At 47.8% G+C, this 26,223-nt stretch overlaps 2 protein-coding genes across 3 annotated transcripts in view; one reads left to right on the top strand and one right to left on the bottom strand.

Moving 5' to 3' along the window:
• ITGAE (integrin subunit alpha E) overlaps positions 1–25,384 on the top strand; it is a 58,482-nt gene extending 33,098 nt beyond the window's left edge. The window contains exons 17-31 of one of the 2 annotated variants that reach the window (XM_037029559.1): positions 327–457; positions 1,923–2,086; positions 3,264–3,392; positions 6,313–6,386; positions 9,575–9,707; positions 11,275–11,373; positions 12,065–12,144; positions 12,827–12,904; positions 13,330–13,399; positions 13,481–13,588; positions 16,899–16,955; positions 17,258–17,353; positions 18,758–18,853; positions 24,044–24,154; positions 25,064–25,384. In XM_037029559.1, coding sequence (XP_036885454.1) covers positions 327–457; positions 1,923–2,086; positions 3,264–3,392; positions 6,313–6,386; positions 9,575–9,707; positions 11,275–11,373; positions 12,065–12,144; positions 12,827–12,904; positions 13,330–13,399; positions 13,481–13,588; positions 16,899–16,955; positions 17,258–17,353; positions 18,758–18,853; positions 24,044–24,154; positions 25,064–25,210 — 1,573 coding nt within the window. In that variant the 3' untranslated portion in view covers positions 25,211–25,384. The remainder of the gene's footprint in view (positions 1–326; positions 458–1,922; positions 2,087–3,263; positions 3,393–6,312; positions 6,387–9,574; positions 9,708–11,274; positions 11,374–12,064; positions 12,145–12,826; positions 12,905–13,329; positions 13,400–13,480; positions 13,589–16,898; positions 16,956–17,257; positions 17,354–18,757; positions 18,854–24,043; positions 24,155–25,063) is intronic. The other variant, XM_037029560.1, reaches the window with a different exon arrangement.
• On the bottom strand, positions 13,827–16,713 carry HASPIN (histone H3 associated protein kinase). The gene has a single exon (XM_037029561.1). It carries the CDS (start codon positions 16,685–16,687, stop codon positions 14,417–14,419), a length of 2,271 nt encoding a protein of 756 aa, XP_036885456.1. The 5' UTR covers positions 16,688–16,713; the 3' UTR covers positions 13,827–14,416.
• Positions 25,385–26,223: the final 839 nt, after the last annotated feature.

Genomic DNA, 26,223 nt, shown 5'->3' with positions numbered 1-26,223 from the left:
TGACTCTCTCTTGTAAACAGATCTCAACTGTCTCCATGTCAGCGAGGCCATCCCTGACTACCCAACCGAAGAAACCCCAATCTCTATGACCTTATCCTGTTTTATTTACATCATCGAATTACCTGTACCTAACTGTTTGTTCTTGTTTATTTGCTTATTGTCTATTTTTCCACTAGAGCAGGGACTTACCTCATTCCCTACTGTATCCTGAAGACTCAGAAGAGCAGGTGCCCATTGGAGATGTTCCATAAATATTCACTGAATGAATGAGTGAGCCAAGCACTGGTTCGATCGCTTCTCACGGTCCTCTTTGCTGTCTTATTTAGCTCCAGACCTGTGGTTCACCTGAAGGTGTCTATGACGTTCATCCCCAAGGTGCTGCCCATTGGCTTCAACAGCAATGTGAATGTGTGTTTATGTTTTGAAATCAGTTCTGTGACCACAGCTGCCAAGTCAGGTAGGTAACAGGTGGCTGAGCTGCCCTGCCCAGGGTTGGCTTATTCCTTGTGGCTTGGGGGAGGGCGGGGCAGGCAGAGAGGATGGGGGTGGGGTCAGGTACGTGAGCTAGGAGGTCCTGGTGTTTGAAACCCCTCTCTTTGGAGTTTAGCTCCTTTGACATTAGCTTCTGTTGAGTGTGAACTGCCCCGGTAAAGGGTGATCGACTGCTAAGTCCACACTCTGAAGGGTGTATCTGACCTTGTTGGGAAGAGGGGCGTTGGAGCCCGTCTTCAGGTTTGAAGGATTGAGTTTCTCCATGTCCATCTACTGTGTGCGTGCGGGCAAGCATAGGGGCTCCTGGGAAGTGCCCGTCCCCTTTCTCCCTGATTTACGTCTTCTTGCCTCCCCTCCTCACTGTGTCTCCCTGGCCCAGGTGGGACTGAACACCTGGAGGCCTGGCCTCCCTTCCTATCCTCTTACCTGGCACTGCTTGGGAGACAGGTCTGTTTCCAGAAGACAGAGAGTGGGCCTAGCTTTCCCAGTCCTGGGACTTANGGCAAGCATAGGGGCTCCTGGGAAGTGCCCGTCCCCTTTCTCCCTGATTTACGTCTTCTTGCCTCCCCTCCTCACTGTGTCTCCCTGGCCCAGGTGGGACTGAACACCTGGAGGCCTGGCCTCCCTTCCCATCCTCTTACCTGGCACTGCTTGGGAGACAGGTCTGTTTCCAGAAGACAGAGAGTGGGCCTAGCTTTCCCAGTCCTGGGACTTACTGGCACCCCAAGAGCTTCCCCCTAGAGTAATCTGTCAGAAACAGTCCCCAAGGCTTAACAGCTTAGTAACAGTCCTTGAGATGCTATTCTGGTTCCCACAAATAAGAAAGCACTCTCCCAGGCAGGGTGGCTTCACTGCAGACAGAGGCCATTGTCAAATGTGGGGGTCAAGGAGGACAGGCCTGCCAGTTCCAGCTGTACAGGCTGGAAGATTCAGGACGCAGGGCCTGATCGGCTGCTGCCGAGTGGCTGTGTGATGCCAGGCAGGTGTCTCATACTTTCCGGGCCCCAGTTTCTGTTCTGTGCAGCGAGGAGTCGGCTGGGCCACCTACAAGGTGCTGCCAGCTCTGCTCTCCTTGGGTTTTACTCCGTGGCTTCCTTCTCTATTTCCCCTCCTCCTCCTTCTCTCACTGACCCCAGCCTCCCCCCAACCCCGAGTCCTCCCTGTCCGAGGGAAGGCTCACTCAGCCCTGGGAACGTGTTGCTCGGGGGTTGGGGCTGGAGCACTGAGTGGAGCACTGAGGGACCCCGGGCAAGTGCCAGGAGCCCATGAGACAAGTGCTGTTGACGTGAACACACGCAGAAGTGCAGCCCCAGGGAAGCACCTGTGTGTGGACAGGGCTCCTTAGGAGGGGCTCCCAAGGAGCCTCAGGCAGGCTGGGGGACCTGTGTCCAGGGCTTGCCTCATCGGGAGGGTCTGGCCTTCACTCCCAGGCCTCGGAGAGATGTCTCTGAATTTCACGTTGGACGTGGATATGATGAAGCAGTGGAAGAGGCTACAGTTTCCGGACCACAGAACTTGTCAGAGCTTCCTTTGGAAGTGGAGTGGTGGGTCCAGTCTCTGCGAGGACCTCAGGCTCATTCCCACAGAGGGAGAGGTAAGTGAGGGGCTTAGAGGGTCCAGAGGGGCCTGTGTTGTTGAGAAAAGAACTGAGGGGTGTGCAGTGAAGGATAACTGTCCATACAAACTAGACAATTAAAATAATAACAGGTCAAGAACCAGGGGACTAAATGGTAATGGAAAAAATAGAATAATGAAAAAAAGAACCCCATAATGGTATGGGAGACGGAGTTAATTACACCAGAAATACAAACTAAAGAAACCTACTGGGATTGAACACTAACTGCGTCACCGAGCCTCCTGGCACCTGAGCAAAAAGAGAACTGTTCTAGTTGCTGTTTCTCCCCATCCCTGTGTCATCTCACCTGGCCTGGCGACAACAGTGGGGCTGAGGGTCCTTTGAATCAATGTCAGGAAAACTGAATGAGGGAAAGTAGAAACAGAAAGACAAAAGTTACCATTCACAAAGGTCACTCCTGACAAAGGTGCGCGGAGGCGTGAGAAACTGCTGGTCAGAGCTCAGAGCCTGACAGGGCCTGGAACTTCGCATCTAAAAAGGCCATTTATTCCACTGACCTCACAAACTATGCTTCTGACCACACATCTGTTCCCATATCTGTTCCAATTATTAACTGGATTAGGGAAGAGTTTCTAGTGAGTTTCTATGGCTTCCTTACGTAAAAGCACAACCACCTTTTCCACCGAGAGGCACGCTCACCTCCTCATGCTCGCAAAGCTTCCACCACGGCAGAAGGGCTCACTCAGAGAGAATGAGAGACGTCATCCCGGGTGATCTCCTTGTTTTGTTTTTTCCCTCTCTCATATGTCCTCCATGCTGCTCCAAGAAAGATCTTTCTTTGTGAACATAGATGTGACCACGAGCCTCCCCTGCTGTGGCTTGCATTTGCGTTTCTGAATCAAGTCCAGTCAGTTTTAACTCAAGTCACAGAGTCCCTCTGTGATTTGGGTGGCAATCACGAGGAGTTATGAGATCCGAGGTCATAGCAGATCAAGGGAGGTTTTTTCCGTGCTCTTGGCAGCTTGGTTAAGTTAAAGTTTCCCTTCAGGCTGACTTATGTGGAAGAGGCTCGGACTTGTGGCTCACCACTTTCATTGCTTATTTCTTATTGTGATAACCTCACAGTTAAAAGCATTCTCTCTGTCACCTTCTCCCCATCTCCAACTCCAACTCTGCGTCTTTGGTGATGCTGCAGCTTTCTGAAGAGGACCACTTCTCCAACGTCAGCATCTATGTCAGCTACCAACTCCAGACCCCCGGGGCCTGGAGCCACCACCCCCACCCTATCCTGGACCTCTACAGCAAGACCTCCGCCATCTTCCAGGTGACTCTACCCACAGCTAGGACCAGACCCTCCTGGGAGCCTTCCCCCCAAAGCACCTGCTCCCCCCGCTTCAAAGATTGCTAGAATTGGGAGTGTCCTCAGACTGCATCTGGGCCCCTGGCTGCATAAACGGGCCTCACTGGTGGGTAGCCATGTCTCCAAACTGCCGCCCAAGGCTGGCTCCTTTATGTTCACAGAAATGCTTGCAGCATGTCTCATGAAGGGTATGAATACACTGCCTGACTTGGCAAGAGTCTCTGATGACAGTGTGGGGGGTCCCATGTAGGAACTCGACAGGAGCCGATCTGCCCTGCAGGGAGGCTGCCCTTAGGCGCCCCTGTCTACCCAGGTCCTGCCAGGGCCTTCGGGCCGAACGTCTGGCCCACCAAACTTGCACCCTAATGGGTGAGTAGCGTTCCAAGAAACTTTTCTCATAGAAAAGGGGAATCAGAGGGGGAAAACAAACAGTCATACTTGCCGATTCTGTGATACCTAAGGTGATTTTGCTTGTATCCAGGCCCCCGCCCCTAGAATATTCTCTCTGCCTACATTTAGAGAGTCTTATGGGGTATAGATAAGTCAACAGGTTCAAAGAAGTGACAATGTGAGCATTAAAGAGTAATATTTACAGTCAGTTGGAATGAACTGAGTCTCCAAAATTAAAACCAAATAGCCAAAAGTAGTTTATGCTGGCAAAAAAACTTCAAGTAACATGTTTCCGAGTAACCACAGGACAGCCCCAACTGTCCAATATTTTTACCCAAATGCTGTATATTAATTAAATCATATCAGATTCTAGCTCCAGTTTTGGTCAACAGCCAGTGTATCAGTCACAGGTAGCGAATAGAAACCAGAGGGCAACCCGATCAGGGTGACGTTTCCACTGCCCATCTGCCCAGGAAGAGGGGGAACCGGGTTCCTCGGGGACAAAGGTGTTCACTTAAATTTTGTAGGCAAGATACTTTATCTTATTTATTTTTATTTTTTAAAAATATTTTATTTATTTATTTTCAGAAAGAGGGGAAGGGAAGAACGAGAGAAAAACTTTACTTTGAAATACTTAGCATGCTATAAAGTTATAGAAATAGTCCAAAAATCCCCATGCATTCTTTATCCAGATTTCCCAAATGTTAACATTTTCACACTTTATCACTTGCTTCATCATCATTCTCTCTCACTATGTACAGAGACAGCACATACACATGTATACATGCATATTACACACATATACACACATGCATATTTCTGAACCATTTGAGAGTAAGTTATACATTTTATGCCTATCACTTTGTAATATTCAGTATATATTCCTAAAAAACAAGGACATTCTCATATACAATCTCAGTGCAATGATCAAACTCAGGAAATGAAAAAATACTATTAATTACTCTAGGCCAGTTTCCTCAGTGGTCCTAGTAACGTTCTGTACAGTGAAAGGGAACTGTTGCTCTGGCCCAGGTTCCTCGACTGCGCTTCGCCATCACTCGCGTGCAGTCCCCTTGGACGAGGGCCCGGCTCTCAGCCTTTCTGAGTCTCATGGCTCTCACATCGTTGAAGGGCAGGCCAGGTATTTTGTAGAGTGCTTCGCAACTTTCACTTATCTGATGTCTCCTCGTGCTTAGACCCAGATGATGCATTTGGGCGAGACTGTCGTGGCGGTGACGCTGTGTCCCTCCGTGTATCCAGTCGGGGCTGCACTGCATCGTCCGGTTGCCAGTGCTGTTTCCCTTTGTGATGTGTGAGCACCTCACAGGGAGGGGCTTTCAGATTATGTGTGTGTCTTGTGTAACATCCATTCATGATGCTTACCTGGATCATGATTATTTTGATGGCTTGGCAAAGAAATTTTTTATTTCATGGATAATGGATGAGGAGAAGTGATTTGGTATTAGTTCAGGCACATAGACATTTCCAAAGAATGAGTTCTAGCTGGGAGCTTAAGGTAGTTTCACCCTGCTCTCTTTCTGGGATTGGGTAAAAGAGAGCAGGCTACTTGGCTATATGAAAAACAAAACTAAAATAAACCAAAAACCAAAAACCTAAAAACCCTGCTTGAAACTGTTGACCAAGTCAGAGTGTCAAGCTCGGACGTCTTCAAACTGCATCCTCCTCCTCCAGGAAGCAGAGGTTTGCTTTCTAGCTCTGGGCTGCCATCCCCGCTCCAGGCCCTGGACCGAGTCCTTGCGTACAGCTGCTGATCCAGTCGCTGGCTGCTGGGGAGATAAAGGCAGAGATTTCCCAGTTAAGGAGCTGGCTGTGTTTCCTTTAAAATAAAAAATAAACCCAGATTCTTCAGAAGATTTAAGTTTTCAACCTGAACTGGGCCTTTGGCCCCAATGTGACTTTCTGAATTAGTTGGTTGCAGTGTGGGCAAGATTGCAAGGGGACTATTTAACCTACAGAGAAGGCTAGCCATGGGGTCAGAAGACCTTGCAGGCCTGGCCTTGACCATATCTGGTTAAGTACCCTCCACCCATGCCCCTGCTCTTCCTCCCTCCACTTGAAAGGACTGAGGGAGCTTTGCTTCATATAGGTTTTCCTCCTCCAAATTTCAAAGCAGTGAGTTGTGAGTGATGCTGTGACAGGCATTCCCACCACGCCTTGAAGGTCACTCCATTTTTTACCTTGGCCAGAGACCTCATTCATAGTATACCTGTGCTGTAGGGGCAGACACACCCCCTACGGTCACCTGTCACCTGACTGTTCCTCCTACCTCTGAGAGATCAAGGAATGTCACGGTCACAGCTCTCTTGGCCAAGTGGACACAACTGCAGCCTGTCAGCCTTCACCTCCCTGTAACTGCACTTCTTGAGAGTCAGAAGGAGGGAGAGGCTTGTCCCAAGGAGCAGATCTCGAGGCAAGGCTGCCCGGGGATGGCGGGGTCCCTGGGCTGATCCTGCCCCTTTCTGTGTCGTTACAGCTGCCCTATGAGAAGGCCTGCCGGAATAAGCTGTTTTGTGTTGCTGAGTTACAGCTGGCCACCGCCACCTCTGAGTGAGTTGGATCCCGTCATCACAGTTTCTGCAGCTAACTTCCTCCTGAAGGCTTACCTGGGCAAACCCCTGATCAGGAGCAGCTGCGCACTGCCTTCCCCTGCCCCTCCTGGCTCACGAAGGGCTTTTGCATTTATTATCTCATTGCTTCCTCAGCCATCCCATGAGGGAGGCAACACACAGATCTGCTTTCCCATATTCTATAGATTAGGGAACAGACTCAGTAGCTGAGAGCCTGCATGGGTCACAGTGGTAACTGGTGGACTTGAACCCAGGTCTCTTGATATCCAAGGCAATGCTACTTTCATAGCCCAGTGTCTCTCCTAGGACCACCTCAGTTAGAGGTAACCTCTTCCCTGACTCACCTTACTGGTTAACTCATTTGATATTTATGGCACGTCGCCTCTGTGCCAAGCACTCTGGGTGCTGGAGATGCATCAGTGAACAATGCAGACAAAAAGCCCTGCCCTCCTGCTGCTTTTAGGGGGAGAAGATAATGAATAACTAAACATTATGTTGTTGGGATGTACTATGACAGAAAATAAGGCGGGGAAAATGGGAGGGAGTGCAGGGAGGAGAGGGGGTGGTAGTTTTAAACAGTGGTCAGGAAAGGGCCTGCAGAGGAGACACCTTGGTACACGCAGGAGGAGGTCACGGAATGAGCTCTGTGGGCACCTGAAGGAGAAGTGACTGCAGGTACCCTGAGATGGCAGTGCCTGGAGGTGGGGAGAGTGGGCCTGACCCCGTGTGGTTGCAGCAGAACGAGGAGGAAGAGGCAGTGTGTGTGTAGGGGGAAAGGTAACATGGGGCCACATGGGCCCTGCGTGGGCCCTGCGCAGGGCTTTTACAGTGAGCTGGGAAGCCAGAGGAATGCCGTGATCTTTCACTTTTAACAGGACCATTCTTGCTGTGGTGTGGAGAACAGACTGTAGGAGCAAAGGTGGAAGCAGGGAGATAGAAGGAGCTCTTGTAACCCCTCAGGGGAGAAGTGATGGTGACTGGGGCCAGAGTGGTAGCAATGGAGGTGGCTGCGTTCTGAAGTCGGAGCCCACAGGACTTGATGAGAGATTGCATGTGGGGAGGGAGGGAAACACAGGGCTCTAAGATGTCTTCAAGGTTTCAGCCTGAGCACCTAGAACTGTGCCGTCCAATTTAAATGAAAGTTGATTAAATACAATGGAAATTTCAGTCCCTCGGTTGTGCTACGCACATTTCAAGTGCTCGGGACCCATGTAACGCTAGTGATATTAAACGACGCAGCTGTGGACTGTTTCTACAACTGCGAAAGTTCTGTCGGACCACGCTGAATTCTAGAATGACGTTGATGCTAAGAACTGAACTGGGGAAGCCTTTGGAAGAGTGATTTGGGAGGGCTGGGTGGGGAGGAAGAGATCAGGAGTTTGGTCTGGGCACGTGCTGGTCTTAAAATGCTCTCCTGGCTATCAGTGCTCTGTGTGCAGCGCGGTGCCCATGGCCAGTGGCTGGAGTTGATGTCCATGGGGAAGACACTGTTCCCTAAGTCCTGGTAGGTTTTCATATAGACATTTGCAGGACTCTCATTTCAGACATGGATGGCTTAGTGCTGCCCATCTCAGTCGCTAAGGATCCAATTGAAGACTTTTAAGTACTTTGGAATCCAGCCTAACAAGCAGGCACAGCAGTTTCCAGCAGGGAATTAATTACAGCCAAGAGCCACCCTCTCAGCCAATTCCTTGTGGACTGGAGATGCTGCACACTCGGCCGGCACGACACCGCCCCCTAGTGTACACAGCAAGCAGCCTCTTCTTTTCTCAAAAGTATAAAAAACCACCTAATCTTCAGTGTCCAAACGTTTCTGTGATCTCTGACCTTGCTGTGGGCATGGACAAGGACCTAAGGAAAACTGCAGATCCTTCTCCCTAGAAGATCAAAGTGCACATGTCCATGTGTGCATTCGGGCCTCTGACACTGTCCCTGGCCCTCAGCTTAAGAACCCCTGTTAAATGACTCCGACGACTCTTCGGTGTCTCTCCAGGGTTCTGGAACACTATATCCAACTGACATTTCAACATCTCTACCTCCTTATCCAAAGCACCTCTCACCATGTCCCAGACTGAACTCTTCCACCCTCTGATCTTCCACCTGTGGTTTCCCTCATTGGTCATCCAGGCTGGAAACTTAGGACTCATTCTTGGGTTTTCTCTCCTTTTTGCTGTGCTGGCAAGCACGGCCTTACCACCTCTGGTGTCTGCCCCTCCTTTCCATCCCAGCTTCTACCGTCTTATTCCAGGAGTGTGTCACCTCTCAGATGGCTCTCCACGGCAGCTCTGTCTCTGACCCCTCTCCCTCCAATCAACCTGTCCTCCTCTCAGCTGTGAAAAAAACAAAAACAACACAACAAAACAGATGGTTACTTCCCAGAGCTACATGTTCCATCTTTGACTGTTTCAGATGCTGGGACAGTTTTCTTTGTACTGTTGAGACATTTTCCTGCAGACCTTGGTTACTGGTAGTTGCTCTGCACTCTGGGGTCCCCAGTGCCTCCGCAGACTGAAGGGAGCGCTTACAAATCCCCGTCCTCTCTTCATGGGGCTGAACAAACTCATGTGTTAAACTGTAGCCTTTACATCGGAAGGGCCTGAATGATTTTGTGGGTGGGAAAGCTAAGGCCAGGAGAGGGACGGGGTGGCGGTGGTGTCTGTCTCATGCACTGCTGCTCCCTGGTGTGGAGCAGGGTCTCTGGTGCAGAGTAGCTGCTCCATAAACATGTGAAATGGGTGGGTTTGTGCGATGAAGTGGTAGAAAGAGGATTTAGATCCAATTCTCCCAATTTCTTTTTGAGGCCATTGGACCTTAGGCAGCAAATCAGAGAGCCTCTCTTGGCTTCTATTTCCTTCTGTATAAAATGGAGAATACCCGTCCTATTTCACAGGGTTATTATGAAGATACATTGAGCACGTGAAGCATTTAGCACAGTCCCTGGCACATGGTAAACACTAAAAGTGTAGCCATTATTATTATCTCACAGGGCGACTGGGGTGGGTGTGGAGGGCCAGGTGACTGCTCATGTTAAGGGGAAGAAAATCTAAGCTAAATGTATCCTTTAGGCAGCTTATCTAAGGTTAGTTAAGAAGGTGCTGTTGCATTACATCATGGTTTTTACAGGATGAATGAACTGGTAACACTTACCTATTTGTCTACCCTGCGCAGGCAGAGATTGGTGGTGGGTGTCACAAAGGAGCTGACAATGAACATTAACCTAACTAACTCTGGGGAAGATTCCTACATGACAAGCATGGCTTTGAGTTACCCCAGAAACCTCCTGTTTAAGAGAATACAAAAGGTAACTCTGACAGCAGTTTTGGAAACATGCCGCTCACGGCTTTCCCTCCCTGCAGACCTGCTTTTCTATGGCAACCTTCTAACTCTGCCTCCAGCCTCACCTTGGCCAGTTCCGAGAAAGGATTATTAACTAGATGAGTCCAACTCCATGCCATGGGTCCAATCATGCCATTCTTCGTCTCACAAGCCTTCAATGGTAACCTTTTGCTGCACAATCACTCCTCCCTGCTTGCAGCCTTTCTTAACCCAGATTCAGAGAGAGAAATGATCTCTCATAAATTAGCCAGGACTAAAAAGTAGAAGTCTGCCCCGCCATTTATCCACCTAGGATTGCAGGCACAAAGCCAGCTGCAAGATACTAGGAAATGGCATTTTGCCCAAGGACATCTTGCAGCTGTGAAGTATAATAACACTGAGAATTGTTGTTCTCTAAAGTCACTGGCCATGACACTTTGCTGTTTGAAGTTCTACCTGTAATTGTGGAATCATCTCACTCTCGCCTGGACAATCTAAGTCACTTTGACGAAGACAGTGTAGCTTCACCCAAGGTACAGCACTACACACGATGCATTTCTGGACAGAACTTCTCACACCCATCTTAATCGTTTGCCAAGAAATGGGTCCCTGGGCCCACTTTGCAGTGCACTTCTGATGCTGAGTGACCCTTTGACACACAGCCCTGCTTTATTTTATCTATTTTTATCCTCACCCAAGGACATGCTTATTGATTTTAGAGAGAGGCAAAGGGAGAGGAGAGAAAAATCAGCTCATTGCCTCTCATACATGCCCCAACTGGGGCTTAATCTGCACCCTAGGCATGTGCCCTGACCAGAAATCAAACATGGGAGCTTTTGGTTTATGGGGCGAGGCACACCAGCCGAGGCAGCCCTGCTTTATTTTGAGCCTATCTGCTTCATTCACATTTCACCTGAACACCACCCTTTCCCAGAGTCCTTTAATAACTATCTTTTCCTTTGGTAAGACGGACTAGTGCAGTTTTCCTTGTTATATTGGATCAATAAAGCTGGCTTTGCCCCTGATGGTCTTAGGGTATTTGGGCTAGGAGAGCATCCTTTATATGAAATGATCTCCTAAGCATCTAGAATGGACTAGCGATGCACCCTCCTTGGGAGAATTAGTAGTTGCTCAAATCCTGTTCTGTATTCAGTGGTCCGGATGAGGAACCATGATTGAAAAAGGCAGCAGGGTGGTGCTGGGGCTTGTGCCGGCCTTCCAGCCACCTCAGTAGGCTAATTTGTGTTGGCCTGTGGCCTGGTGCAGATGTCTCCTTCCCCATGAAGACTTTCAGTTTCCTCCATATTTGAACTCATCTCTTCCTCTACTGCTTTGCTCTGTACCTTTCACAGAACCACTCCCTAGGCCTCAACCATCTACTACTGAGCCCTGCTGCCCAGGTTGTGAGGGAGCGTGGAACCAAGTCTGATTGCTAAACTCAGCTCTCAGCAGGGTGTCTTGCATGTGAGAAAAATCAGCAAATGGCACTATCGATTTGTATGGGGAAACTGCTCCTTTTTTTGCATTTTAATAAGTCTCTTCTGTGTTAACAGCCTCCTTCCCCAAACATTCAGTGTGATGACCCTAGGCCAACTGCTTCTGTCCTGGTCATGAACTGCAAGATCGGTCACCCCATACTCAAGAGGTCATCTGTGAGTCCGTTTTGATTGGCTGACTCTTCTCACTACCCTAGACTTATCTTCCACTTTCCAGTCTCATTGGAATTTCCGTTGTGGTCCCCACACTTCCCTGCACTGTACAGTCAATCCGTAGCTATGCATAGACCTGCCAAGTTTGTTCTGAAAATAGGGAGTGGTGGTGGTGGGGGGGGGTGTACAGCCATCAATTGTTGGCTCACTGCAGTACAGCAGAGGCAGAGGGTAGTATGGAAGCACCCTCAGACCTGAAGTTATTAGTCCTGAGGTGAGTTTCCAATGTGCCACTGATGATCTTTGAGCTGTAGGAATTTCTCAGATGCTTCCTCAGTTGTAAAAGGGGATTAAGAGGTTTACATGGAATAAATGTGGAAACATGCCATGATACCAAAATGTGAGAAATATAGTGTTTGGCAGAAGTAACGCCTGTTTGAGAGAGGGTTGGTAAGGTAATAACATGGGTGTAATAATTTAGTTTTAATTTGAACATTTCACCTAAAACATCATATGGTGTGCTTGAGTGTGATACTGTTATGTTACAGAACTACATGTTTATGATTTTATTGTAATAAAGGGGTGTTATTTGTACCAGAACCTGTGTTTCCCAGGACTGTCTGCTTAGTAGGAAGCAGTGTGAATTGTGAATAGTACAGAGAAGAACCAAGTTCCTTTTTTTTTTTTTAAATAGGCAAACTTCTCAGTAGTCTGGCAACTACAGGAGAGTGCCTTTCCAAACAGGACAGCTGACATCACTGTGAACATCACAAAGTAAGCAATGCCTCTGTCACAGCAGGCCCAGGCTGTGGCCCTGGAGGAAACCTCCCTGCCGTGTGCCTGCACAAGAGCTATGGCCCCCTGATTGCCCAGGAAGAACCTCAGCAACCCCAGAGAAGGCACCTTTGTCCCCATGATTGTTGTCAAAGATATTTAAAACAGTCTTTTATTGGCACACAAGTAAAAAACTATGGTATGGGCTGGTAGAATGAGCCTTGGACTGGAGTTCTAGTTCTGGTTCATTTAACTTTGGGGAAGCTCTGTCATCTGTGAAACCTGTGTATTTGAGGGTAGGGTGGAGGACAGTGTTGGGAAAGGGTTCTCAATGAGAGTGATTCTGCGCCCCAGGGGCGTACCTGAAGATATTTTTGATTGACACAATTTGAGGGTGCTACCAGCATCTAGTGGGTGGAGACCAGGGAGGCTGCTTAACATCTTGAATGAACAGGACAGTCTCTCACAAAAAATTACCTGGCCTGAAATGTCAATATTGCTGAGGTTGAGAAACCCTTTTGAATCAAGGTTTCTCCAAGTATGATCTTCTAGCAACTCTTCTGCACTCTGCTTTCTGCAAGTCTTTCCTTATCTGACCTCTGATGATCCTGGGAAGCCAAGGCACAGAAGTAGACATACGTACAAAGCAGATGTGCTAAGAACTGACACTTTTATTTCTTAGTGCCAATGAAAGACTGTCTTTGGTCACAGAGACCCACAGCCTTCAATTCAGGCATGCCTTCACTGCAGTTCTTCCTAAGTAAGTACCTCCAAGGGGCCAACACCTACAGGGCAGTTTCAGGCATTCTCTCTTTTAAGTGGAGCTGGAGGGCAGGCTGGATGTGGGCACTGCCTTACACTGATCTCTAGGACCTTAACAGTTGGGTCCTAGAAACCCATAGCAGTAACTGAAGTAGTCGTGTCAACCGGTCTTGCTACAAAAGAGTACTGACATGATGCTAAGGAGGGAAGAAGATGGGCTATGGGATTGAAAAGGAAGGAGAAAAATAATTATACACAGAACCAGCCCACATATTCTACTTGATCCCAATTGCCCTACCACCAATTTAGAGTTTGATATTTAGCTTTGAATCCTCTTAAGGAACCTGTCCTAGTGTATCCAACTGATAATGCTCAGGTTCACTTACAAGGCCTTGAGGCTAGCACACGTCCTCTCCATTGCAGGCCATCAGTGATGTACATGAACACAAGCCAGGAGCTCGGTGGCTCTGACTACAAAGAATTCCTCTTCAGTGTAAGTGCTTAATAATTATAATCGCAAAGCTGCAAGTGGCAAAGCAACACCAACTTAGACTTCCCACTCTTTCCTTTGCAGATACATGGTGAAAATTTCTTTGAAGCCAAATTCCAGCTGCAAATCTGTGTTCCCATAAAATTACAAGGTCTCCGGCTTGTAACACTGAAGAAAGTGACAAAGACTCAGGTACTTATATATGGTTCTGAATCCCAATTACATTTCTTTCCACAGTGACTTATGAATTCTCAAAGGTTTAAAAACCAGAGCTCTAGAAAAAGTTAAAACAAGGTTAACCTGGGAATACATTAGGAGTAAATTCTTTCATGTTCAGAAGGAATATCAACCACCCAGCTCTTAAAGCAACATTTGGTTCCCTTCCCTTGTTGAAAAATAAGCAAAGATTCAAACCTTTTTAGTAGCCATGGAGACATTTATTTTCCTGTTGAAAATCACTGAAGTCTACTTCTCTGTGATTGGCAAATGAGCTTGATAAGTATGTGGCACTTCTTGGATGTCTCCCTATAAACTGGCTACCGTCTTCCTTTTCTCTCTCCCTCCAGTCTGTCTGTCGTGGTCTCTGTTTTGCTGTCGGTTGACTCCTAATCTGTAACATGGTTCCCAAAGCCAGCCTGATGACACCTACAGGCTCTGCAGGTTCTGATCAGTATGACAGTGGAGGTCTTGGGCTTTCCTGGATATTTTTTCCCTTAGGCTACATAAAGTGTCAAGGCTCAAAGATGAAATGTGCAGACACTTACAGAATGGACTCTGCTGACTGAAAGAGGGTTTATTAGTTGTAGATACTTATTCTCATGTGTAGTTTATTTTTAAAGAATATTTGTCATTTAAACATTTCAGTTTCCACTTGGAAACAAAAGTTTTCTTTGAAAAGCTAATCAGAAACGTGGAAAGAATGAGAATGTCACCCTCCTCCGGGGACAGAGGTTGAAAACAGCACTGGGGAGCTTTCAAGACCAGTGGCCTCTCAGTTTAGGGTAGTAAGGCACCTCTGACTTACTTAAATAGACTGTGTTGGCCGAGCAGTTCAGTGGCAGAGCTGAAGTTCAGCACTGTCTTATGGAAATGCAGGATCTTTTGCCTCATTTGCTTCATGGAAGGGGTGTTACGTTTAGTCCTAAAGGTCATTTCTTTCAGAATTTTGTCTGTGAGGTAATGTAGCCAGAGCACATTACTATAAGGGTGATATTCACCCCAGCAGTTGTTGTTCTCCTTCCTCATGAGCCTATAGATCTCAAACTGGTAGTCACCTTCACCTGTAAATAGGTCCTCATCCATAGAAATGTCACAGAAAACCACAATCCCATCCCGTTCCAGGCGTGACAGGGTATAGTCAATGATGTTGACTTGCAGCCCACGGGTGGGGATAGCACTTGTCTTCCCGTTGAGGGTGTAGTGGACTTCTTTGAGGCTGGTCTTCTTTAAGAGCACGTTCCCCCAGTGTAAGTCCCGGTGCTCAAAGTGCAGTGATGCTTCTGCCACAGCGAGGGATGCAGTGATCTGGTGTAGAATGCTCTTTGCAGTAGCTAGGGAGGACAACTCCCTTCTCATTTGCTCTAAGTCAATCCCTCCAGACTCAAATTCTAGCACAATGAAGAGCTGGTCTTCCTCAAAAAAGTCAGGCCGGTCATTTGAAGACCCTTTGGTTGAGTTATAGTGATCCCAGGCTTTGAGGAGCAGGGGAGGGTAAGGTCCTTGAACACAGTGCACTGAGTTCAGCCCAATAAAGCCTTCTGTGCGGTTGCATGCCTCATTTGACAAGAGGCTCAATTCTTTGGAGATGATGATCTCTGGAAGGATTTCCTCAAACGTTTTCTGAGGTGTTCCATTGATTAAATCTGGTCCTTCAATAGCAATGATTTTTAGGGCTACAGGTATATGATTAAAAACCACTTGAAACACTTCGCCAAATACCCCCTCCCCAATCTTCTCACAGCATTCCAATTTTTCCGTGGAAAGGCAAGAGCTAAAGGGAATGAGACCCTCCTGGTTACATTCCCTAAAGACCTTTTCAGCATAGGATGCCTTTTTGTCTGCGACATGTAGTGTCTTTAAGGGACTTAGCAAATACATGGAAGAGGAATGCCAAGAGGACCGAGCACTGTTTGTTCTGTTCATGACAGGAGGGCTTGGATATTCTGATATGAGGGAGCCAGAAGGAGAACTGGCAATGTTGTTGCTGCTGCACACCTCTGACAGTGCAGTCACGATCTTCTTCTTGTGGAAACTGAAGGAAGCCCTGGCTTTGGTCCAAGAGCTGTCCTTCTGTAAATGAGTCAGGTTCTGGGTGAGGAATGAGTCTTTTTCCATATTTTGGCTCTTTTTAAACTTGTCATACTGGAGGAGGGAGGTTTCTCCTGCCCCCTGATGTTTCCTTTTCCGTCTTGGACCAGTTCTCTGAGGCCTGTTCATTTTCCCATTGGCCTCCTCATATTCTGTCTGGACAGCCCCTTGAGCCCCAGTCTCTAGACACGAGTCCTGGTCTGTGGCCCTCTTCCTTCGGATGCTTGATAAAACTGGGCTCTCCAGCCTCTTCCCCACCAGAACCCTTTCACAGCAGGTCTCCCTCCTGTTCTTCCCATCTGTCCCAAACTCAGAATCCTCACGGTTTCCTGAGTCCGTAAGGCTAAAGTGGGCTGACCTGAGGCTGGCACTGGCTTGGTGGGTCAGCCTGGTGAACCTGCCTCCTCCTGTTGCTGCCTCCTGGGAGGAGGAATAAGGTGCTTGGTCCAGAGAAGCTGCACCCAGAGGGGTGCAGGGGCCGATAACACTGTCTCCTGGCACTGAGGACCCAGAGTACGGGCCCAGAGAGGCCGGGGAGCTTAACAGGGAGGCACTGGTGCCCAGCTCGCCGCCGTTCCTGTACTGGCTGCATACACTGAGGCCCGGGCTGAAGGGGCCCGGGCTGCTGGGCAGTGAGCCGCAGGGGGTGCTGCACTTCTGCGGGGGCCGCGCTCGCGGCCTCAGGCGTCTTGGGGTCACGATTAGGCTCGGCTGGTCATTAGAGAGTCGACCGCCAGCTCGCCTCCGCCGCTGACCCACCTGGCTGCCGAAGTCGGGGTCGTCAGAGTCGTCGGAAGTGACAGACTGCGAGGGTTCCTCGCTGCTGCTGGCGTTGCTGCTGCTGGTGCTGCTGAAGAAACGCTTTGGATCTTGAGGCGCGAACCACTGCGCGCCTGCCCGGCCCGGCCGCCGAGGCCCCCCGCCGCCCGCAGCTCCATACGTTCGTAAGAGCCGATTCCTGTGTCGCGGGAGTGACGCCGCCATAGCTCCCACCCGCCAAACGGTTTAAATGCAAACACCGCGAGATTGCGTCACTGACGCAGGCGTAGAGGCGCCTGCGGCAGGCCCGCCCATCAGGTCCTAGTGCCCACCTTACGCGCATGCGTATTTCAACCGACTCTTGGAAGCTGGCCAAGGACGGGTTGCTTCGGTGGTTTTGGTTCTTGTTGTGTAACGGAAATGGCTCTCGTTTCAGAATTACACTGTGTGCACCCAGAGTCGGGGGCGCGCTTGTGGAAGCGATCCAGTTCAGGTGAGCGCAGCGGGCCCTCTCAGAGGCCGAGGGAGGGAGGAAGTCTTGAAGCGGGAGACGGGAGGCCCCAATACTACTTTTCCGAGCCTTGCCCACCCCCTGCCCCGTGGGCGGCCCCAACGCCCTCCTTAGCCCTTTCACTGGATCACGTTTGCCAAGGCAGTGCCTTTGCTTTGGCCAAGGTGAGCGATGCAGCCGCTCACATCTGTATTGCGGGATCTTTAGGTGCTCTGTGTGCTGTGATAAAATCCCAGGTTTTCCATATGAAGAGGGAATGTGCTAACTAGACTTTCCTTTTCCAGCATGTGGAGGAATGGCATTCAGTGAGCTGTGCCATCAGTTCGGATAAAGAAAATGTAACGGTAGCTGTAGAGATCTCGGTGAATCAAGCTAAGCAGGTACTTGAGACTGTGAAATGTTCCAGATTTGATTATCCTGCAACTCACGGGCATCTGTCTCCCGTAGAAAGGGTAATAGCAGGATACTAGCATCCCAAATATATCATATCCCTTGACCCACATTCTGCCCCAGCCTGTTTCCTTACCCGATTACTCAGGATAACTTACACTGCAGTTACTTTCTAGGAATTTCTAGGACTCCTGGCTTTCTTACATGCCCTTATCTATTCCAACAGCCAGTTCTGTCATTCCACTTCCCAAATACCATATTTTGCTGCGTATAATGTGCACGGTTTTGCCCAAAATTTTAGGGGAAAATAAGGATGTGCATTATACTGAGTAGTACTAATTCTAATAAGTCTTTTAAATAGTACTAATAAATCATTTATTTATGCTTATGCGTTGAAAGTGTAGCTCTAAAAAACAATAACAATGCCCTTATGTTAAAAAATAAATGCTAAAATTCTGTTCTAGTACTCAAAACAAGGATCTCAATATAAATAAATTAAAAATTGAATTAAAAACTTAAAATGAAAGATTTTTTTCTCCTGAAAATTTGGCCCCAAAACGTGGGTGTGGATCATACACGGCAAAATAGGGTATATTCTAAATCCATTCACCCTTGCCCAAACCCACCCCCCTACTACTGTAGTTGAGGCCGCCATCTTTTCCCCAGATCGTTGCAGGGCCCTTCTGTCTGCTCTTCTCACCTCTGCTCTCAGCGTGTCCTCTCCAAACATTCTTCACATAGCAGCTATCTTATAAGAGCAAATGTGCTTTTGAATATACTTAGACTAAAGTCCATACTTTTTCAGCAGCCTGCAAGGCACTGCATGATCTGGTCTCCTGATTTCTTTTTCAACATCATGTCTAGTACTCTTCTCTTCTGGGCTTCTTATACTCCAGCTATTCTGCCCTTTCTGTTCCTCCGGCCTGCCATGTTCTGGCCATAGGACCTTTGCACTTGTTCTTCTGCATGACACTGTTCTTCCATATTTTCACGTGTGTGATTTCTTATATTTACCTCAGATGTTACCTTCTTAGAGAGGCTTTCTCTGATCATTCATTCAAAAGTGAGAGCTACAGTGAAGTTTAACATCTTGCAGTAATCCAGGTGACTGATGAGATTTGAATTGGAGAAGTAACTATGGGGATGGAAAAAGAGAGGCTCAAAAAAAGGACAGATTATCAAGAAAACTGACCTGAGGTGGGTGGGTGAGCATGTGACATGAGGTAAAGGGTAAGGGAAAAGTTGAGGAACTACAGGTATCTTGCTTGGGTAATTTGGTTGCCAAAGCCATTAACGAGGCTAACGAATACTCGAGATGGAACACGTTTAAAGGGAGGATGGTGATACAGTAAGTCCATGTCTAAAACATGTTTCTTCTCCTCCTCCCCCCATAGGTCCTAAGAGATGTAACTGAACTGCAAATCCTTGGTGAAATATCTTTCAACAAATCTCTGTATGAGGGGCTGAATGTAGAGAACCACAGAACCAAGGTAATCCCTGTCTGTCTTCCGGTCTCCTGGGTAGTGTCTGTCCTAGGAAGACTGTGCCTGGCCTGAGAGCCTCTGTACAGGTGCTCTGCCGTTGCCCTGTTCCTGTTTTCAGTCTCATCACCTCTGATCTTGCCAACTCTGCCACCAACTGCCTCTGTGACTTTGAGCTAGTCGTCTTCTGTCTCAGTTTTTCCATCTGTGAAATGAGGCCATTAAATACGAGGCCTAAGCTGAGGACGTCTAAGCTGAAATAACTAGGCTGGATCCAACAATTACATATACTTTGATTTGAGAAGATATTCTTTTAAAAATCTGTGAAATGAGAAATGGTGTGTATTAACCCTTTCTAGTGTACAGTATCAGCATTTTGTTACAATATTGAACAGTTGCCATACTCAGAAACACATCCTCCTTTGACAAGCCTTAGACTGAGTCCTAGAACTCTCGGGGTGTGTTTTACAGAAGTACGACCACAAGTCAAACGGATATCTGTGATCTGTGGCCTACGTGCTGTATGTGTTCCCCTTAGTTGTCATTCTTGATGACACTCACCTAGATGTGCTCCTGGCTTCAGAGATGATCCATCTCTTCACTTAGGCATGATTCGTTGCTGGAAGGAGTGTTTAGAGACTGGATGGCTAAATATTAGATCCTGTGATTTCCTTTCTGGAGGAGGAGGAGAAAGGAGCAGTTATAGACATGACAGGAATAACATGCCCCTTTATTTTCAACCATTTCTAATATAGGAAATTATATGGAAGAAAGAGAAGTGCCCCATTATCCCACTGCCCAGATTTTTAAACAGTAGAAGTAAGGCTTAGAAGAAAATCCAAGCCTTACAGAAAGATATCAAGTGAAAAATAATGGCTCCTTCACTCCACCCTTCCCATGCCAACTCCCTCTTCCCAAAGGGAGTTACTGTTAACAGTTACTTCTGTGCACATTCTTAAATATTTATATATTTCCTCCTGTTACCGATATTTTTCTACGTGTAGATTTCTTATAATTACTCCCTTTAAATTCAATACTCTAAGCCAGGAGTGTGAAACTCATTTTCACCAGGGGCCACATCAGCCTCATGATTGCCTTCAAAGGACTGAAATAATTTTAGGACTGTGTAATGTAACTACAACCTTAACTGTTAAGGAGTTGAAATTACATTCAGTCCTTTGAAGGCAATCGTGAGGCTGATGTGGCCCCTGGTGAAAATGAGTTTGACACCCCTGCCCTAAGCAAAGTATTAGGTAGTTCCTGACAGTAAGCACCTGACTTTCAGTGAATCTATGAGTATAAAGAGCTGTGTGTCCAAGTGCATTTCAGCTGCAAGGCAGGGCAGACTCGGCCTCCGTTGTTCACCTGGTAAGGGAGGCAGAGCAGGGTCAATGGCCGGGCTCCTTTGAGTCTTGTGCACACGTCTCTGTGTTGGTGATGCTTTCCTCGTGGCCAGCACAGAAAAGCTCCGCCTTTCCCACGGCTATATTTTCACACAGCAGGACACAAAATAGGAAGCAAGAGGTCAGTAGCAAAGAAACCTTTTCTTCATGTGCTTTCCCTTTTCAGGGAGTGAAATTTTCCTAAAAACTCCCAGCACATATCTCCTTATATGTTGTTAGTGAGAACTGGATCTCATGTCAGTTGCTGGCAAAGGGGACGGTCGAGCGTTGTCCTGATTAGCTTAGACCAGTCATGATCTCTGAACCGGATCTAAAAGGGGAGAATGGCTGTGGAATAGCCCCGTCAGTGTCTGCTACAAGCAGAGGTGTCCTGTGTCCTGCCTCTCCCTTCACCTCTACCAGGGCGGCCCTGGGGCTGTTTGGAAACCTGTGGGTTTGGAAGGAGGACGGGAAGAGACTTTGAGAAATAGGAGCATTTCTTGGGCTCAGACCTGGCCTGTTAAACCACTCTCACCTGGGGACTTCCTTTCATCACTCTCCTAAACCTGGGTTCTCAAGTCCTTTCCTCCCCCCACTTCACTTCTGTAGAAAGGAGAAAACCCAGCTCTCTTCCTGTTTCTCCCTCTCAGTTGCTTTGTTCCCTGCTGCTCTCAAGGCCTAGAACTTAATCCTTTTTAAGTGCAGCTGTGTAAGTAAGGTCTGGAGGGTCAACCCTAGGAAGTAACCAGCATGTGTTTTTTAAATTTATTTATTGATTAGAGAGAGAGAAACATTGATTTGTTCCACTCATTTATGCATTCATTGGTTGTTTCTTTTAAAAACAATTTTTATGTACTGATTTTAGAAGAGAGGAAAAGAAAGAAAAACATCGATTGGTTGTTCCTCTTATTTATGAATTCATCCGTTGTTTCCTGTATGGCTCTGATTGAAGATCAAACCCGCAATCTTGGCAAATGGGGACAATGCTATAACCCACTGTGCTACCCGGCCAGGGCTACCAGCATTTGTAACTCAATTAGAAGAGGCCTTAGAGATAATTTGACCAGCCTTCCACTCCATACAGAATTTCCTTCCAAAGCATTAATAATCTCGGTGCTTAAACGCTCACGTGAGAGGAATTTGGTATTTTGGGCAGGCAGAGAAGTTTTGGTGGCCCTTTGGCCTCACCCAAGTGCTGGGGTCGTGCTCTGGCCATGATGTGTATGCCACAACTCAGGACAGCCACGTCTGGGTCTCACTTGGAAAGCAGATCCCCTGAGCTTTCCAGCCGAGTCCTGTTGTCACCGAACCACAAGTGGGGTCCTGCGGCCCAGCCACCCTCTAGGCACAATTCTGGAGGCAAAGCTTTGGTGACAGAGGGAAGGAGTCTTTACTCAAAAGCTATACAAATTTTGGAATAACAGCTTCCCATATGCATTCGTTATTTAAACCTATCAAGGCTAAACTCTAACTCCTGAGTTTTCCTATCATTACCCATTAATTCTTAATTATTTCTGTGGGATTAGTTTATAAACTAAAACAATGTAAGACAAAAGGAAGAATATCAAGCTTCCGTGTCAGAGATCATCCCTTCCCGAACACCCAGAGTAACCCTGCCACCCTCTGCCAGGCTAGCCCAATCTAGGCTGTGCCTGGTGTGCCTGGAGTTTCTTCTCCCATCCAAAATCCATCCAAAATACCAGCCTTTGGGAAACGCAGGCAGCTGCAGCATGATCATCTGGGCATCCTTGAGGAAGAGAACCCAAGAGCCATCTTTGCCCTCCTTGTATCTTAAATCTGGCCCATGATTCCATGGACTCCCTAGGCTGGTTATCATAGCCTCAGGCTGCCTCCTCGTCAGGCCCCTCCCTCCTGCTTCCTTCCTCCCCAGTGATCTTACAGATCTCTGTGTGGCTACTAGTGAGGAGACAGCTCAGACTCTGAAACTGAGTCTGGGGATGGCTTCTCATGGAAGAGCTCTACAAGGAGTACACATGGGTGTGGTTTTGCATTTATTTTCATGTCTCTAGGGGAACATACACTTTAGTCTGGTGAGGAGCAGACCAGTATCTTTGCCATATATTTTGTGGAGAAAATTGTATTATCAGACTTTGTAGAACCTCAGAAAGAGGTCAGAGCAGAGTTGGAAGGAATTAAAGATCACTCTCAATAGGTCATCATTTTGAAGATGATGAGCTTGGGGGATCAAGGATGTATAATGGCCTAGCTGTCAGTCTTGAAAACCTAAAGACTTGAATCCTGTGGGACCCTCTGTTAAACTGTCAGAGAATTCTTGACAAGAAGGTCACAATCTTCTGACAGACTTGGCTCTACTTCTGTATTACAAGTCAAAATAGTTTCTATAAAGTGTTCTCATCATTTTAGAGAGAGGGGAAGGGAAGGAGAAAGAGAAGAACAGAAACAGCGACCACTTACCTCTCTCACGCCCACAACTGGGGACCTGGCCCGCAACCCAGACGTGTGCCCTGATCAGGAATTGAACGGGTGACCTTTTGGTTTGCAGGCTGGTGCTCAGCCACTGAGCCACACCAGCCAGAGTTGCTCTGCCTGCTTTTTGGGGACTCTTGGTTTATCTAGCTCAGAGAGGCTTGCCTTAGCCCAGGTCAGGCTGCTAATGGGCCACCAGAGGCATTCATTCTTCCTTTTTGTTAGTGTCTTATCTCTAGCATTTCTTTTTGGTTCTTTCTTAGGATTTCCATCTTTCCACCTACATTGCACATGTGTTCTTTGTCTGCTCTTGCATGCTGCCTACGTTATCCATAGAGCCCTTAGTGTGTCGATCATAGTTGTTTTAAATTCCTGGTCTGATGATTCTAATGTCCTTGCCATGTCTGGTTCTGATGCTTACTCTGTCTTTTCGAATGGTGTTTTTTGCCTTTTGGTAGGCTTGGTAATTTTTCCTTGGCTGCTGGGTACAATGTATTGGGTAAAAGGAACTGCTGTTAGTAGGCCCTGGGTGATGTGGTGGTGGGGTGTGGGGGGAGGGGAAGGATGACAGAGCCTGTAAGTAGGTCTCAGTCTCTTAGGGGGCTTGTGCCTCTGGTCTGTGAACTTCACAAGTGTTTCTCAGGTTTTTTTTCAACTGCTATAGGTGGGATGGGACAGCTAGAGAGGGCTCAAGTTGAGTATTTCCCTCCCCATGCCCAGGTAAATTAGGCTCCAGAAATAAATACCCTGGTAGGTCACGCTGTGGTTGCCTACTTTCTCCCGAAGGCAGCCTTTATAGAAAAGTGGGTGCTCTGGTGCATTTCAGAAAGGGTTCCTTCCCCCCCCGCCCCTCGCTGGGAGGGGAGGGGATTTTTCTCCAGTATTTACTGTGGGAACCTGGTGAAGCTCTTGGATGTAAATCTCAGTGTTGTGGGGACCCCTTTATGACTGGGTTTTCTGGAATGTCTTTTTTAAAAAGATTTTATTTATTTTAGAGAGAGGGGAAGGGAGGGAGAAAAAGAGGGGGAGAAATATCAGACGATTCCCTGTGTTCTCATACCCCCAGCTGGGGACCTGGCCCACAACCCAGGCATGTGTCGTGACTGGGAATCGAACTGGCAAAACCTTGGGCTCCCTGGCTGGCACTCAATCCACTGAGCCACACCAGCCAGGGCTCCCTGGACTCCCTGGAGTTTTTAACTCTCAGAGTTGTCCACACTGAGCTTCCAGCAACTCATCAATTCTAGTTCAGCTTTCCTACCCTAGCACTGTAAGCCTCTACTCATATTTTCCTCCTTAAAGTAACATGTGGAATTTTTTCTCATTTGCTTTACTTGATTTACTGGGTGATCTCTCTGTCTTGTCCCAGATCACTGTCATCTTCCTGCAGGATGAGGCCCGCCACTCCTTGCCTCTCATCATTGGAAGCAGTGTTGCCGGCCTTCTGGTTTTGATCCTGATTATAGTCATCCTGTTCAAGGTCAGTTCTGTCGTGTCCATACAGGCTGTGGTGCTGGGCACGGCACTATCTGGGACAGCGGACCAGACTTAGAGTAGCTGCTCTGGCCACGTGGCCACTGGACCCTCTTCCTTCAGCCACACATCTGTTAGGCAAACGAGTAAGACAGTTTCTCTCTGAGAAAGGTAAGGGTGTAATTGAGATATCAGAGTACAGAGAGTTTTTCCTCAGATCCGATTATTGCTTCTGTATTTAAATCCTTTCTTCTTTTAATGTTCAAACTGTCTTTCTGATATACAAGATTCTGTACTCTCTGGCCTCTACCTGCTCCACCCTTAAGTCTTGCCTTTTTCCTCAGAGTTTGAACTAAATAGGTTTGTAAACGTCTTTGTGCTTGCAACCAAGCTGTCTACCACCCCATGCTCTTCTTCACATTTTACTTTGCTCACACTCCCCTTAAATCTCAGCCCGGAGACTCCTAACTCCTTTGAGCTAAGTTACGTGCTTTTCCTGTGAGCTCCTATCTGGAAACCCTTCCAAGGGGCACTATGTGGTAATTCTTCCTCTTGCTCTCAGACGGCGAGTTTCTTGATGGGGGAGGTTGTACTCGATCTCCTGGCCTTACTGTAGTAGGCTGAGCTCTTCTACAGAAACAGGATCTGGTACAGCCAAATCTATAATACTTTGCAGAACTAAGTTCAAAAGGTTAAAGAACTCTGGGGGTTCAGAGAGAGGGCAAGAATCGCTTCTGACTGGGGAGGGAGCACCAGGAAAGGCTTGTGGGAAAGGCAGCATTTAAGATGAGTCTTGAAAGATTGCATTACCTGGGAGAGAGTCAGAGGAAGCTTGAGAACCCGCAAAGTATAAGGGCTCTTTTGGCAATAGCCGGATAAATGGTCTGTAATTGGACTTCCCCGCCCTTTGTTTCAGTGTGGCTTTTTTAAGAGAAGATACCAGCAACTGAGCTTGGACAGTATAAGGAAGGCCCAGATGAAACCAGAGAATTTGCTCACAGAAGATCAGGACCAGCTTCCCTGTGCGTTGGGAGAGACCGTCAGCCTGTCCTCGAACCTGTAGAAATTTGGTGTTGTACTAATTACTTTTTCCCTTAGGATGATCTAGGGCAGAATTGAAGAAATTGTTTGTAGAATATTGGTTTTTAATAATCGTCCCAAATGTATCTGTGTGTTGTGCAAAAAGTAAACTTGAGAAACATTTGGTATTAAATAGTATTAAACTGTTTTATTTACAGAAGTGTCTTTGGCCCTGGATGGTGTGGCTCATTGGGTCGGATGTTGTCCCGAAAACTGAAAGGTCTCTGGTTTGATTCCCAGGCAGGGCACGTGCCTGGGTTGCCAGTGGAGTCCCCAATTGTGGGCATGGGAGAGGCAACCGATTGATTTCTCTCTTGCACATTAATGTTTCTCTCCCTCTCTTTCGCTCTCCCTTCCCCTCTCTCTATATGTAAAATCTTTGTTAAAAAATATACCCTCCAGAGTGGGGGAGTCTTGCAGATCTGCTGGTGGGCACGAGGAAGTGGTAGCTGTTACTGGTGGTCTGTCTAAAAGAGGACCCCTTCCTAAGACCACAAAGAAGCCAGGACCACAGTGCAGGCCCCCAAGAGGGCCAGTGGGGGGCAGGGTTTTCTCCTTTCTCCTTCCTCAGGAGTGCATTCTGGGTCTGGTTGGCTCACTCCTAGGACCCTATAGCGAGACTCAGTCCTGAGGGCAGAGTGTTTAGAGGATGGAAGGTGCGGTTTCTGGAGGAGGCTCCTGTCGTCTAGGGCCTGGGAAGGGGGCCTGGACTAGCCCTGTGCAGAGGTCTGGTGGATGCTCCTGGCTCTGGCTGGTGTCCTGCCTACCCTGGAGTAACCTTTCTCTCTTTAGACCTGTGGGGTCCGAGATTGAGGTTGGAATGCTGGGGTGGGAGAAAACAGTGGCTCTCACGTGGTTCTGCAAACCCTTTCAATTTCCTGGTCCAAGAAAAAGCCACCAGCCTAATTAGACCTCTACACTAGAGCTCGGGGTCCTTTGCGTCCTGGATGAAGAAGTCACTGGTGGAGTGGCTGGCTTGTTAAGGACCCAGTGCGT

This window comes from Sturnira hondurensis, unplaced genomic scaffold, assembly GCF_014824575.4.
Source record: "Sturnira hondurensis isolate 20B ecotype Veracruz unplaced genomic scaffold, ASM1482457v3 Scaffold0020374, whole genome shotgun sequence".
NCBI lineage: Eukaryota > Metazoa > Chordata > Mammalia > Chiroptera > Phyllostomidae > Sturnira > Sturnira hondurensis.
Note: the sequence above shows the minus strand (reverse complement) of the source record. Positions and strands in the feature narration are given on the sequence as shown.